General features: G+C 41.7%; 1 protein-coding gene across 2 annotated transcripts in view; it reads right to left on the bottom strand.

The window, feature by feature from the left end:
• Positions 1-7048, bottom strand: part of PPP2R5A (protein phosphatase 2 regulatory subunit B'alpha) — a 66813-nt gene extending 59765 nt beyond the window's left edge. The window contains exon 1 of one of the 2 annotated variants that reach the window (XM_045452468.1): positions 6157-7048. In XM_045452468.1, coding sequence (XP_045308424.1) covers positions 6157-6340 — 184 coding nt within the window. In that variant the 5' untranslated portion in view covers positions 6341-7048. Of the gene's footprint in view, positions 1-5998; positions 6092-6156 lie in introns of those variants that run through there. The other variant, XM_045452469.1, reaches the window with a different exon arrangement.
• Between the last annotated feature and the right edge of the window lie 7049 nt (positions 7049-14097).

The following is a 14097-nucleotide window of genomic DNA, read 5'->3' as shown; positions in this document are numbered from 1 at the left end:
GAGGACAAGAAGTAAAAATACTGTGCAAAAAAAAATTTCTTGTTGCTGAATACATACAAGACATAACCCAAAATAGTTCAAGTTAAGTTCAAAAATAGCTCACTTGTTTACTACCTACTATTCAACATATACACTAGAATCTTAGTTTTAAATCTTAAAGAAGCAGAACAATGCTTTTAGTGTATGGCAAATATCAGTTTTACATGCCAGAGCAGTTGGAATCATCATGTTACCCTGAACGATGGGATTAAAACTAGGGAAACCTCTAAGATATTTCTCACTTTCATTTTATTCAGCCACAGCTCCAAAATCACAGAGAAAAGAAAAACAGACCACCTAATATAGAATGGTAATAATTTTTAATTATGGTAACTACAGAAAAATCCTATAGAATCATCTCATACCTAAGACTCCAGAATCTAACATCTCTTCAGGAAAGCAGCTGATCAGCCACAGGGGGCAGCAAAGTTAAGAGAGTGAAAAGTAAATAGCAGGAGGTGAAGTGAGGGCAGGAAATGTAAATAGGCTGGGTAATGAGCCATGAGTATCAGAGAGAAAAGGACAAAGTCTCAATTAATGAATTAAATCAATAGACAGATAAAGCTAAATTAGTGATCTCAACCCTGGCTGCACATTAGAATCACCCTGGGAGCTTTTAAAAATACAAATGCCTGGGTCCTACCTTAGGCCAATTAATTTAGAATCTCTTAGAGGGTGGGCCTAGGCATTGATATTTTTTTAAAGCTCTGTAAGTTTACAGCCAGGGTTGAGATCCAGAGTGCTAAATATAAAAATAAAAACAAGCTAGTCTCATTACCAGCTTTTTGTAATTTAAAAAGTTAAATTTCAAAAATAAAGCACAAAAATCTATTTCCCAAATGTATCATTGTTTATAATTTGTCTCTGTCATCCAAAGAGGGACTAATTCATCTCTGTGATTTTATCAAGGGAAAATGTTATTCTTACAAATAAAAATGATTAAACTGAAGTTCAAAGGGGTTAAACAACTAGCCCAAAGCAACTGTGAGTCATCAATGATGCAGAAAGACAACTAGTCTACTATTTACAGGATAGTGCGCTATCCCAATGATCACACTATTTTAACTAAATACATTTTACTGGATTATCACTTTATTCAATTAGACACTTCATAAAATAACCCAAAATTCAATTAAGAATCAGAGTAGGTAATAAATTTGGGGGGGAAAGGAATTTGACCCTAAATAGGAATTCTGAAGATGTTAAATTAGACATAATTGGAGAATTAAGTCTATATAATTTCACATGAAAGACAGCAATGGATACCAGATTATCAATTTCTCTAAGTATATCCTTAAAAACTTTTTTAATTAAAAAATAAGTCTTCCAGAAGATACAGCATTATTTTCAGAAAATAGTCCTAAAATGACAAAAATGTCATATGCCTTTGCAAACAAACACTTCTCTTGATACATTCAGATGAATTTCAACTCTCCTTTAGGGCCAACCCAACTATAAAAAGGGGTTTTGGGTTTAGAGAAAATTATATTAACTTTGAGAAGACCTTTAAACATTAAACAGAGTTAATAATGTCTCCCCCACAAGAAAGTTAAGGTAGTTATAAAACTTCAGATCATGTCAGTGTTCTTGTTCCAGTTACCCTAAAAGACCACATACCTCAAGGGGAAAAAATTTCTTTCCCTAAAGGTAAGCAAGGCACTTCAAATCAGCATCACTGTTACTGGCCTGGATACCTCCAGTGGGACCCAGTTTCTAAGAATATACCAACAAAGAATCTGAGTGATAACTTAGGAAGTTCTTCACTTAAATCTCAAAGCCAGTTTCATTCTGTTCTTTGCTATTTACTGCTTCCTGTAGGAGAAATGCACATCTATACAATTCTACTGGTTAATTAATTCAATGTCTTTGCCTGGTAAAAATCTTGTAGCTACGCTTTTAATATTTTAAACAGTTTAATTCTACCCTATTTCCACTTCTACACCAATGCTGAAAAATGATATAGCTTCATCTTACTTCACATAAATCATATCTGCAAACTGATTATAAATAAAATCAAACTTTAAGTCTCCAGAAAAGTTTACTATTTATGTGAATCTTTCATTTAAAAAATATTTTTAGGGGCGCCTGGGTGGCTCAGTTGGTTAAGCGGTTGACTTAGGCTCAGAGATCATGATCTTGCAGTTTGTGAGTCTGAGCCCTGCACTGGGCTCTGTGCTGACAGCTCAGAGCCTGGAGCCTGCTTCAGATTTGTGTCTCCCTCTCTCTCTGCCCTTCCCCTGCTCACGCTCTGTCTCTCAAAAATTAATAAACGCTAAAAAAAATTTTTTTAACAAAATAAAAAAATAAAACATATTTTTAATCTGGATTTTCAAATATCAAAGACAATGGGAGTTAACATTCTTTGCCTATTTTTAGACATTTTAATTACATTATTTCACTTATTCCCTACAATCCTGGGGAGAGAGAAGGTATTATCCCCATTTTACAGATAAGGAAAATAACTCAGAAAGATTAAAAATTTACCTTTGACCCTGGACTGCCCCAATGACCCACCTCTATCATACTAGTTCAAATTTTTATAAAATAGGTTAACAGCATAAATACTGAAATCCTTTGACCTGAGTACCGGTATCAGTTGTAACACCAGATAAATAATCACAGGCCTGAAATTAGCTGCATAAGCCTCAACTTTTCTTGTCAATAAAATGTGAATAATACTGGTTTTGCACAGAGCTGCTGACATGACCTGATGAAATATGTTTGTAAAAATACACAGCTATGGCTTGTCACGCAACAGCATTTCCTTAGTAAGTGTGAAAAAGCAAGGGATGTCAGGGATTAGGAGTTATACATCTTTGGACTGTTTCACTAATTATACACAATACTGTTTTTATAATTACAGAAATAAAGCAAAGTATGAAACAATTTGTAAATGCTAAGGGTTATATAAATGTCAGGCAACTACTACTTTACCAGTAAACAAATTCTTCCAGAGACGAAACAGGTTAAAATAAGCTGAAAAACTTCCTATTGTGAGTAACATATTCTTTCAAGGTTAGAAGTTTCCTAACTTGGTTACTAAAGGAAAAGTCTAAGGTAGAAAAATTAAGTCCTATACGAACTTAAATTTAAAAACAAAAAATTGATTCATGAAATGCTACTTTTATTTCTAGTACCTAGTTCTCAGGGGGAACTTACACAATTAACATAAGAAAATTCAAAAGTGTTTTGAAAAAAAAAAGTTTTTAAGCTATACAATAAGGCAGTTTAATTTTCAAAACCCACGTAACAGTTTCTCTTTTATAAAAAAAATTTTTTTTTTTTTTTTACATTTATTTATTTTTGAGAGACAGAGTGAGACAGAGTGTGAGCAGGGGAGGGGCAGAGAGAGAGGGAGACACAGAATCTGAAGCAGGCTCCAGGCTCCGAGCTGTCAGCATAGAGCCAGATGCAGGGCTTGAACCCACCAGCCGTGATATCATGACCTGAACTGAAGTCGGACGCTTAACCGACTGAGCCACAGTTTCTCTTTTTTAAAAAATCCTTTTAACAAGGCTTTTTTATTAAACATGTTCTATAACAAAACAGAGTTTTCTCTTAACATTTTCCCCCTTAAAATCCTGCAACCTACTTACTAAATGATTTTGCACAAATAAACTTCTTATGGATGAAAAAGTTGGGTTATTTTGCTAATCCTTACCCATAGTATGCTTTGAGGAAAATAGCTGGCACCTTTCCAGTTTAGATCCATGTGGACAAAGTGTAACATAAGCAGGTTAGTATAAACACTTGAAAGATCTCGGTTGTCCACAAATATCTGAATCTCTCCACAGGAAGATTGTATTTCAGAGCAGAAAGAAAAATTCTCTTTCATACACATACTAAAGGGCTTTCCATTGGTTTTTGTTAAGACCACAAATGGAAAAAACTACTACAGAAAAAGCACACAACTCTGTAGTATCAAGTACACTGCCAAAGTACCATGTGAAGCAACTGAATTTTTTAAAAAAGCACTTTTCACGCATTCTGGCATCTGGAGTAAAAGTAGCTATTATTAGTGGGTAATCCAAGAAAGGGTCTTATTTCACAATTAAATGTGCATAAATTTATCTTGAATACCTAACTTTCCTTTTAAAGAACACTATATTTTCATGTTAAATATACAGTTGTTATCTAAAGTTCTAATTTTATTTTTTCTCTGCTAGTGACAAAATACTATAAATAAAACATTCAATGACACCTTCAACTTGTTGAACTATGTACATATAACTTAGAGGATTACTGACTCTGCATATTCTTGCCAAGCTTTTAAAAACTGTATTAAAAGTGTATTAAAACTGCACTTCCTAGCTTGATCTACTATGTTAAATATGCAATTATTTTTATTACATAGAAGTATTATATTAATAAAGATAACACTAAGGATCCACAATACCTTACTAAAAACCAAATTTATTAAGTATGAATAATGCTAGCAGTAAACCTTCAACCTATAAAAAATAACTTGACAATTTAATGGAAAAAAATCAACGATAAAAAATGTTTTAACTTTCACAGCATTTAATTTTTATATCACTGCTTTAATTTTTACACTTTAAAATCCATGAACAGCAATACAATGTCCTAAGAGGTAAGATGATATTCTTTCATAGCTATGACATCACTCAAGAATTAAAATCTTGGTAATGCCTACCATTGTGGTTTACCATTGACTATGATGTGTAAATTTTAACAATTTTTTCATGCTAAAGAACCAATGATAAATGCAGCAACACAAGCTACACATATCATAAATGAAACCTTCTTTCAAAAGCCAGTTTGATTCTGGTTGTGGAATGTTCTTGATTTAGAAGAACCTTAGAGACGGGGCAGTATAGGGTCTGAATGGAGTTCCAGATCTACTGTAGGTCAACTGTGATTTGATCTGGGGTTTTCTTTAGACTCTCAGCCAAACTAAGGCTGGATTCATAGGTCCGAAGACAAAGCAGAACCAGATTATCCTTGAAGGAGATGAAATGGATTGAAAAATCTGAACATTTATCTATTTTAGTATGAATCTTTATCTTCCAGATCTTGCAAAGCAGATTATCTAGATTTGTATCAGGTTTCTTTTTATAAGAATTGTTTTAAATGTCTAGGAGCATTATCATCTTATTCCCAGACAACTTCTAGCTCGTAAAAAGTGAAGACATTAAAATTATAAAATTAAAAGAGTAACGCACAAACAATAAACTAGACCACCAGGAAACACTTTATTAAATATCCTTTAAATCTAGTAGTAAAAGTGAGCCAAAAGAAGTGCCAAGTTCTCCTGTAAAGCATTAGGCACGGATACGAATTTGAACTACTGTACAAACCTACAAACCTACTGTAGATTCCTCCCTGGAATCCCTGCTTCGCGAACTAAGTTCCCATTCCATTGCAAAGCAACATTTACTCTTTTATACTTATCCAAATTCACCGCGTGTATCTTCTTAGGCAATAAAGTATTTTAAGTCTTTCTATACTTCGAGTTAACGATACCATCTAAACCTAACGACCCAGTAAATAAGACACTACACTAGTCAATTTTTTAGGCTTGTTCTTATAAATACATCTGAAGACCAGCTAACTCCTGACCGTTGTTTGCATTACGATTGCCTAGAGATCCCGGTCAGCGTGACTCTTAGGAAAGATCAATGGGAAGGGGAGGTGAGGAGAGGGTGGGAGCAGAAACTTGGTAACTGGAAAAGTAAAAAAGTAGTTGAAAGTGTCTGAAAAGCGGAGGAGGGTCTCCGAGAGACTACAGGTCGGAAGGTAGGGCAGGCTGTTGAAGCCACGAGGGGAAGGACAAGCCCGGAGGAAGAGTAAAGAACTACCTCGCGGGACGCAGGAGGAGAGTTGCAATCGCAAGGGCAGGTGTGCGAGCGCGCAGGTGGGGAGAAGGGTTGGCAGCCTCTAGGGAAGGGAAGAGTTCAGGTGAATCAGGGAGAAGAAGCAAGACTCTGAACACCAAAACCTGTTTGAATCGAGCGGGGTTCGGGGGAGGCAACAGTGGAAACACGGCTCACACTACGAGCCCCACCGGCGCAGAAGGAAACCCCAGGAGGAAATGGCTCTAACGGCGCGGGGGCGAGCCCCTGCGCTCCCTCCCGGGGCTGCACCCTCCGAGGTTACCTTTGAGCTGGGGCAAGGGGTGCAGCTCCGCCTGGCTGCCCTGGCTGCGGAACTGCGACGAGCCCTGGGAGCGCTTCTGCCTCTGCGCCTTGCGCACCGATTTCCGGGTGAAGCCGTCCACTTTCTCCGAGGCCGAGATGGCGGCGGCGTTGGCAGCCCCCGCCGGCGGCGACGACGACGACATCGCCGCGGCCCTGGCGCTTGGCAGCTCCGGCTGCTGCAAGCACGGAACGGGCAGCGGCAGGAGGAGGAGGCGGGGGAGAGGCGCGGAAAGCTCGCGCCCCTCCGCCCCGTCCCCCCCGGCCGCGCCGCCCTCCCGCTCCGGGGCGCCGCCGAGCTTCTCCCCGCCGCTGCCGCCTCACGGCCACATCTCAGTGCCGGGGGTTCCTGGTCCCCGCTGCGCGGCCACCTCCAGGGGCTGACGGAGGCAAGGGCGGGGGCGGAGGGGGATGAAGAAGTTGTTGACTTCGGGCGCGGAGGGCGGGTGGAAGAGAGCCTGAAGTTTGGACAACTGAGGCGAGGGCGCGGGGGTGCGGACGCCGAGCGCGCCTCTCTGCTCTTCAGCCCAGTTCGCCAGCCGGCCGGCTGGCCCCTCAGTGGCCGCTGCCAGCGCAGCCAGCCCTGCCTGGAGCCTCCTCCTGAGGCGCTGCCATCGCGGGTCCCCTCCGAGCCGCCTCCGCTGCGCCCGCTCTTCCCTGTCAGCGCCGGACCCTCATCTCCCGGGGCGGTGACCCGCCGCCCCGGCTCTGGGCGCGCACACACTCGCTTCTCAAGGCTCGGAGCTGTCCAAGCCCCCTCCCCCACGCGCCCTTCCGCCGCCCACGGAGAACCCCCAGCGAGCGACCGCTACAACTTGAGAAGGTGGAGGGTGCACGCAGGGGTTGGGGGGGGAATGTGTGTGCGTGTGCGCGCGCGCTAGGGCGCGCGGCCCGGAGGAGGGGCCTTGCGGGGGGTGGGGAAAGAGGAGATTGACTGACAACTTCCGCAGGGTCCCGCCAGCCTCTCGGACGTTCGGGAGGGAGTAGGGGGTGGGAAAACATGCCAGCTCCCTCAGCCAATCGCAGGGCTAAGCGGCAGGAACGGAGTGAGGCGTGGCCTCCCTCCTCTCTCATTAAGCTGAGAGGTTAGGCAGAGAAATGGGGCGTGGTTGTGTGACGGACTTGTGCTACAACCAATCATAAGTGAAGACGGCAAGCCGAGCGCCGCTTACGTCACAACAGCGCGATGAATTCTTGTGGTGGAGGAGAGGTGCCCCGCCACCAGCGAGGGACTTTGCGCGCCTGCGCGACACGCCTAGGCTCTACTTGCTCTCCTGACGGCCTATCAGAAGACCAGAAAACTAGAGTGGGTAGTTTAGAGAGCAATGTGGTAGGTCCCTTCCCTTCCCTGTCCTCTCTGCTGGCCAACGAGGAGCTGAAGCGACTGGTGGAGAGTTTGAGATCTGCGGCGGGAAAGAACGCCAGGAGTTACATCACTGAAGTGGGCGGAGCAGAAATCGGGTGGGGGAAAAGGGCAGTGGGATTGACAGGCGAAGGGGCCCCGGGAGGGCGAGGAAATGAGCCGGTCCGGTCTGAGCTAGGCACAGGAACCCTGGGCGGGCCTTGGAGCCTCCACTGGCCCCAAACCGCATAATTGGTAGTTGCGGAATAGATTTGTAGCTCTTGAGTGGTTCAGGCACCGTGGTTCCGAGAACTGTTCTCGCGCCTAGTGTGGGCAGTCTAGCATCTCCAGCTTCAAAGAGTTCTCTATATTCACACCATCCAAGAAGAGGTTTCTCATGCCCAAGTTAGTATCCCACTAATTTTCACCCCTTCTTCAGCCAGAGGCCTTCAGTTTTTCCAACAGAATGAGTACAAATTCGCTCATCAGTGACTTCTGGATTTGGGAGCTTGCCATTTACATTCATTGTGCTCTCTTCCTTGGAGATTAACGACTAAAGTTTAAACTTATTAAAGTTAAGTTTTGTGTGTGTGTGCTTTGCGTATCATGATGCTTAATAAAAATAAGTGAATTGATTTGTATGAGAAGTATGTGAAGGGAACTAAATGTTCTCCACCCTATTATAAGACTCTCACTACCCAAATTATTAGAAAGTACTAAAGGAAATTCAGAAATTGTTTTGCCGTTTATGAAAAAATGGATAAACGTTTGTAGAGTGGAAGGAGTATAAAAACATTTTAAGCCTAAATTTAAGACTGGAAAAGTTTTAAAATTAGATAAGCGAGCACATTGTCTCCCTTTGGCTTGGTTTTGCGGTGGTGGCCCAAATCCATTCCTTGTCCCATGAGCTGCAGACATTTTCCTTTTGACTTGATAATAATACGTGCTGTTTATCTGTTTAAGCAAAAGTACCTGATGGATATGTACAGAAGGTTCCAACTTTGATCAGGAAGTTCGATTCTAGATCCAGAGCCAAACTAACTACCTCAAAACATTTCCTTCCTCAGATCAAGAGTGGTGAAACTATATACAATTCTCCCAGTCAGGGAGGTTCAAACGTAAGCAGCAGCTTTGAAAAGCCACTGAAGCTCCAGACCATGTTGAATCTACCTTCACAAATGGCCAGACCAGGCCTTCTCAAAATTTGCACAACCGACCATGTAGTTCAGTGCTCTCTTCACTGCCAGATCAGCCTTTAAAAACACTGTTTATAGGGGCACCTGGGTGGCTTAGTCTGTTAAGCATCGACTTTTGATTTTGGCTCAGGTCATGATCTCACAGTGGTGAGATGGAGCCCTGTATGCCTCTCTGCAATGAGTGTGGAACCTGCTTGGGATTCTCTCTCTCCCTTTCTCTCTCTCACCAGAATAAATAAAAATTTTAGAGGCACCTGGGTGGCTCAGTTGGTTAAGTATCCAACCTCAGCACAGGTCACAATCTCATGGTTGGTGAATTCCAACCCCATGTTGGGCTCCGTGCTGACAGCTCAGAGCCTGGAGCTGGTTTCAGATTCTGTGTGTACCTCTCTCTCTGTCCCTCCCCTGCTTGCGGTCTGTCTCTCAAAAATGAATAAACATTAAAAAAATTTAAAATAATAAAAGAAAAATAAATATATATATTTTTTAACTTAAAAACACTGTATCTTATTCACGTTTGAAGAACCACCAGTACCTACAGAATAGATTCCAAATTCCAGCTGTCTTCAAGCTAACTCCTATCTTTCACGGCATAAATACCACCATTTTCTACACAAACTCTTTTTTTCAGGTCAGACATGTCATTCCACATACTGATCCCCTAGAAGTAGTTGTGCTTCCTTGACCCTCAGTCTTTACTTTTCCAACATCTCGAAATAATCGTTTTTCCATCTGGTTGAAACCTATCTTCTCTTCAAACCTCAGCTCAACCCCTATCTTTTATGAAGGCATTTACGATCATCTGGCCAGTTTTGTCTCCCTTCTTTCTCTATGTTGCCAAAGCATTTATTGTCTATGTCACTCACATGCCCCATCATCACATACCATTGGAGATGGAGCTACACTCTTCCTCCCATAAAAGTTTGTAAACACTGAAAGACCAAGAACTCAGTTATTCTATACCTCCATATGCCCTACTGAGCACAGGATAGATGGACAGAACATGACAGTCTAGTTTTTAATTCTCAAAAGCAGGGTTTCTGAAAGTTTGGCCATTCGATCACCTACATCAGAATCCTCTGAGGTGCTTATTTAAAATGTAGATTCCTGGACCTGACCCCAGACACACAGAATGAGGACCTATGGGAAAAGTACTTAGAAATCCATTGTTCATAAGCTCCCTAGGTCATTCTTATGCACACAAAAGCTTGAAACTACTATTCTGTGAATATTATTTTAAAAGATTGTAAATGTCTAAAAGAGGCAGTACCATTAATAATAAAAAGGATTTACATAGAATATGAAGGGAAAATAAAAAGCAGAAAGCAAACCAGTAGAGTCAAGGTAAAATTCATACTGGGGGGTGCCTGGGTGGCTCAGTCAGTTGAGCAGCTGATTTTGGTTTAGGTCATGATCTCCTGGTTCATAGGCTTGTGCCCCCCATTGGACTCACTGCTGTCAGCACAGATCCTTCAGATCCTCTGTCCCCATTTCTCTCTGCTCCTCCCTCACTTGCGCTCTCCCAAAAAAGAAATAAATGTTTAAAAAAATTCATACTGAAATATGATAATAAATACTAGAAAATAGAGAACACAACAGATGGAAAGCAGATACTGGAAACAAGTTGTTGAAAGGCGTGGACCCAGCACAACTATCTAGGCTTTCTGAAATGGCCCCTTGAGGAAGAATTTTGAACACAATTTTAAAGAAAGAGTGAGTCAAAACCTGAAAAGAGAGAAGGATGGGGTTCCAGATTCAAGTCACCAAACATCTTGGGGAAGATGGCAAGAACAATAGCTCAAGAATTGAAAGGCCTGAATTTATTACTTACCAATATTATGATCCTGCTGAGTCACTCACTCAAGAGCCTTGGTTTCCACGTGTATACATCAGGAAAAGAGTTAAGTGAACAGCTTTCTTTTATAGGGTTGGCATGAGTTTTAAATGTGACACATGAAAGAAAATACTTGGGAAAGTGAAAACTATACACATGATAATCTTACACACATATGATTTTTCATGTACTGTCTTTAGTAAATAGAGTATCTGGGTCCTAAACAGAACCTTGGTCACTAAGAATCATCTATCAGAAAACTGCAATTGCAGTGCTAATCTGTGTGTGCCTCTGATGCAGGAAGAGTGTTGATGATGATTCCACACCATAGATCTCCTCCTCTTCCCATCTGTGAAGACCCTTGATAAACAGTGATTGAGAGGCCAAGCCTTCATCACTCGCAACTTCTTTGGTTTGTCCTCACATGACTTGATTTTGTTAGTCCATAAACATAAGTACATTTACTGATCTCATTCGTTTGTTCACAATGCCTAGCTTGCTGAGGAAAATGAGCAATTCATGAAACAACATCCACAATAGCAAAATCATGGTCCTTTAATAGTTTTAAAGAGTGAATCAAAGAAAGCGTTCTTTTCAAATCACTGAAATTCTCTAAAACATATCCAAGCAAGGTTTTGGTCGTCAACATTCTCTTTCCTTAAGGGCCTTGCTTCCCAAACTCTAATAGAGCACCAGACAAATGTGCTTTATCTGCAGATTCAAATAGTGGTGGGATTTTCCAAATTGACAAAAATAAAATAAGACAAAATTTCTCCCATATATTTTTCTTAAAAATTTTATTCTCACTACCACTTTATTGGAACCTAAGTCAAGATAGTATCTGATTTGTCGAAAAAATGTTGATTTTTAATACCTCACTCCTTTTTATTTAAATATGCCTTTTATTTAAAAGGAGTATAGGGGCGCCTGGGTGGTGCAATCGGTTAAGCGTCCGACTTCAGCCAGGTCACGATCTCGCGGTCCGTGAGTTCGAGCCCCGCATCAGGCTCTGGGCTGATGGCTCAGAGCCTGGAGCCTGTTTCCGATTCTGTGTCTCCCTCTCTCTCTGCCCCTCCCCCGTTCATGCTCTGTCTCTGTCCCAAAAATAAATAAACGTTGAAAAAAAAAATAAAAAAAATAAAATAAAATAAAAGGAGTATAGGGGTCACTGGAAAAGTCTCACTCCTATCCCTGTCTCCCAACACCCAGTTTTCCTCCTCAGAGGCAACCAATGCTGTCAGATTCTTCCATGTGCTTCTTCCAGAGATATAGTATGTTTACGTCCTTAGGATTTAATAAATTCACGTTTTAAGAAGCTCCACCAGAAGCTTCATGATTCATAGGTATTTCATACGGCTCCAGATTTCAGTGAACCTTCTAGCGTTCTTACAGGTTTATGCATATTCATTCATTCATTCATTCATTCATTATTTTATTCATTAATTCATTCGTGTAACAGATATTTATATTTGCACGCTGTGCATTAACAGAATTAGAAAGCCATGGGGCGCCTGGGTGGCGCAGTCGGTTAAGCGTCCGACTTCAGCCAGGTCACGATCTCGCGGTCCGTGAGTTCGAGCCCCGCGTCGGGCTCTGGGCTGATGGCTCAGAGCCTGGAGCCTGTTTCCGATTCTGTGTCTCCCTCTCTCTCTGCCCCTCCCCCGTTCATGCTCTGTCTCTCTTTGTCCCAAAAATAAATAAACGTTGAAAAAAAAAATTTTTTTTTTAGAAAGCCAAAGGAATGCCAATGACTGATCGGTACAGGTTTGGTCAAGCCAGTACCTGACCCTGGAAGGTCCTTCTCACGTGCCCCCAACTGTTCCAAATTGCAAAGTCCTTTCTAAAATATATCTTTCAGGAGACTTGTGTTTCTGTGTCCAATGAGATCTGACTAATAACTTAGTATGCCAGTTGTCAAAGCTTATTGAAATGTGGTTTTCATAAATAAAACTCATCACTTCCCTAGATTTTTTCAAGGACTCTAAATCTGTGTTGTCTCTCTGGCCCTTGTGCAAGCACAATTGCTCCTTGAGGTGATTGGAATGCCTGCAATTTTCAGGAAGGGTCATTTGTTAACAGGGCAGGTTCAACTGTCATGGTTTTCAATTGCTGCTGCTTTTGCTTTTTTTTTTTTTTTTTTTTTTCAACGTTTATTTATTTTTGGGACAGAGAGAGACAGAGCATGAACGGGGGAGGGGCAGAGAGAGAGGGAGACACAGAATCGGAAACAGGCTCCAGGCTCTGAGCCATCAGCCCAGAGCCTGATGCGGGGCTCGAACTCACGGACCGCGAGATCGTGACCTGGCTGAAGTCGGACGCTTAACCGACTGCGCCACCCAGGCGCCCCTTGCTTTTTAATTACAAATTGTTTTTAGTCAAGTTTATCATGATCAAATCAGTTTGGTATAGTTTATTGTACAGGCTATTGTGTTGGTCAACCAGGAGCTTAGACAAGGTCAGTGGCAGTAGAGATGGGTTAGAAGAGAGATTTGTCGGGGCGCCTGGATGGCGCAGTCGGTTAAGCGTCCGACTTCAGCCAGCTCACGATCTCACGGTCCGTGAGTTCGAGCCCCGCGTCGGGCTCTGGGCTGATGGCTCAGAGCCTGGATCCTGTTTCCGATTCTGTGTCTCCCTCTCTCTCTGCCCCTCCCCCATTCATGCTCTGTCTCTCTCTGTCCCAAAAATAAATAAACGTTGAAAAAAAAAAATTAGAATAGAGATTTATCTTAGAGGAGCGTGCTGCAGAGGGTATTCTTAATCCCCCAAAACATGCTAGGATACTTACATGTTATGATTATCACGGAATCTCCCTTTCATAATTGTGAGGGCTTTTGCTTCATCTAAGCAGGCTGTAATCATAAATTCCTGAAAACCCCTGGTGTACTCAATCATTTACCTATATTGATGAGGGATCAGGATATAATTTGAAGAGGCTCAGTTCATGCCATATCCTCTTGTCCTGCAGAGTGGAACTAAAAAGCCTGACGTTGGCAAACTCTCCACACTTTAATTCAACTCTGAAAGCATTTTTCAAGTGCCTGCTAGGTGCCAGGCAATATGCCAGACACTAGGAATGGGAAGATAAATAAAGCATGGACCCTACAATTTAGTGAGGAGGGGCAACATAAACACATGACCAAAGACTACATCATATATAAACCTTCCTTATGGTGTTGTGTGAAAACAGTGGAAAGAAGATCCAAGGTTGGTTTAGGAGGAGAGCACCAGGGAAAATTTAACAGAAAAAGTAATGCTTGAAATGAATCTTAAAACAGTTTTCATATGGATAAGACAAAAAAGAAAAGAAAAGAATACTTGCCATTCAAGAAGTTTTTCCACATTTCTTTATCACAAAAAAGATTTTCCTATCTCAGTAGATGAATTTGCTTATTTCACACAGTATGTTACCAAGAAAACATTCCATTGCAATAGAATCAAATAGTATGCCCCACCTTGTGTCAGAATTTGACTTGGAGATGGATAGTTAAAGAGAAAGGAGAGATTAAATTCAACACATGACTGCCCTCTAGA

This window comes from Leopardus geoffroyi, chromosome C3 (assembly GCF_018350155.1).
Source record: "Leopardus geoffroyi isolate Oge1 chromosome C3, O.geoffroyi_Oge1_pat1.0, whole genome shotgun sequence".
In the NCBI taxonomy this organism is placed as follows: Eukaryota; Metazoa; Chordata; class Mammalia; order Carnivora; family Felidae; genus Leopardus; species Leopardus geoffroyi.
This window is presented reverse-complemented; position numbering and strand designations above follow the sequence as displayed.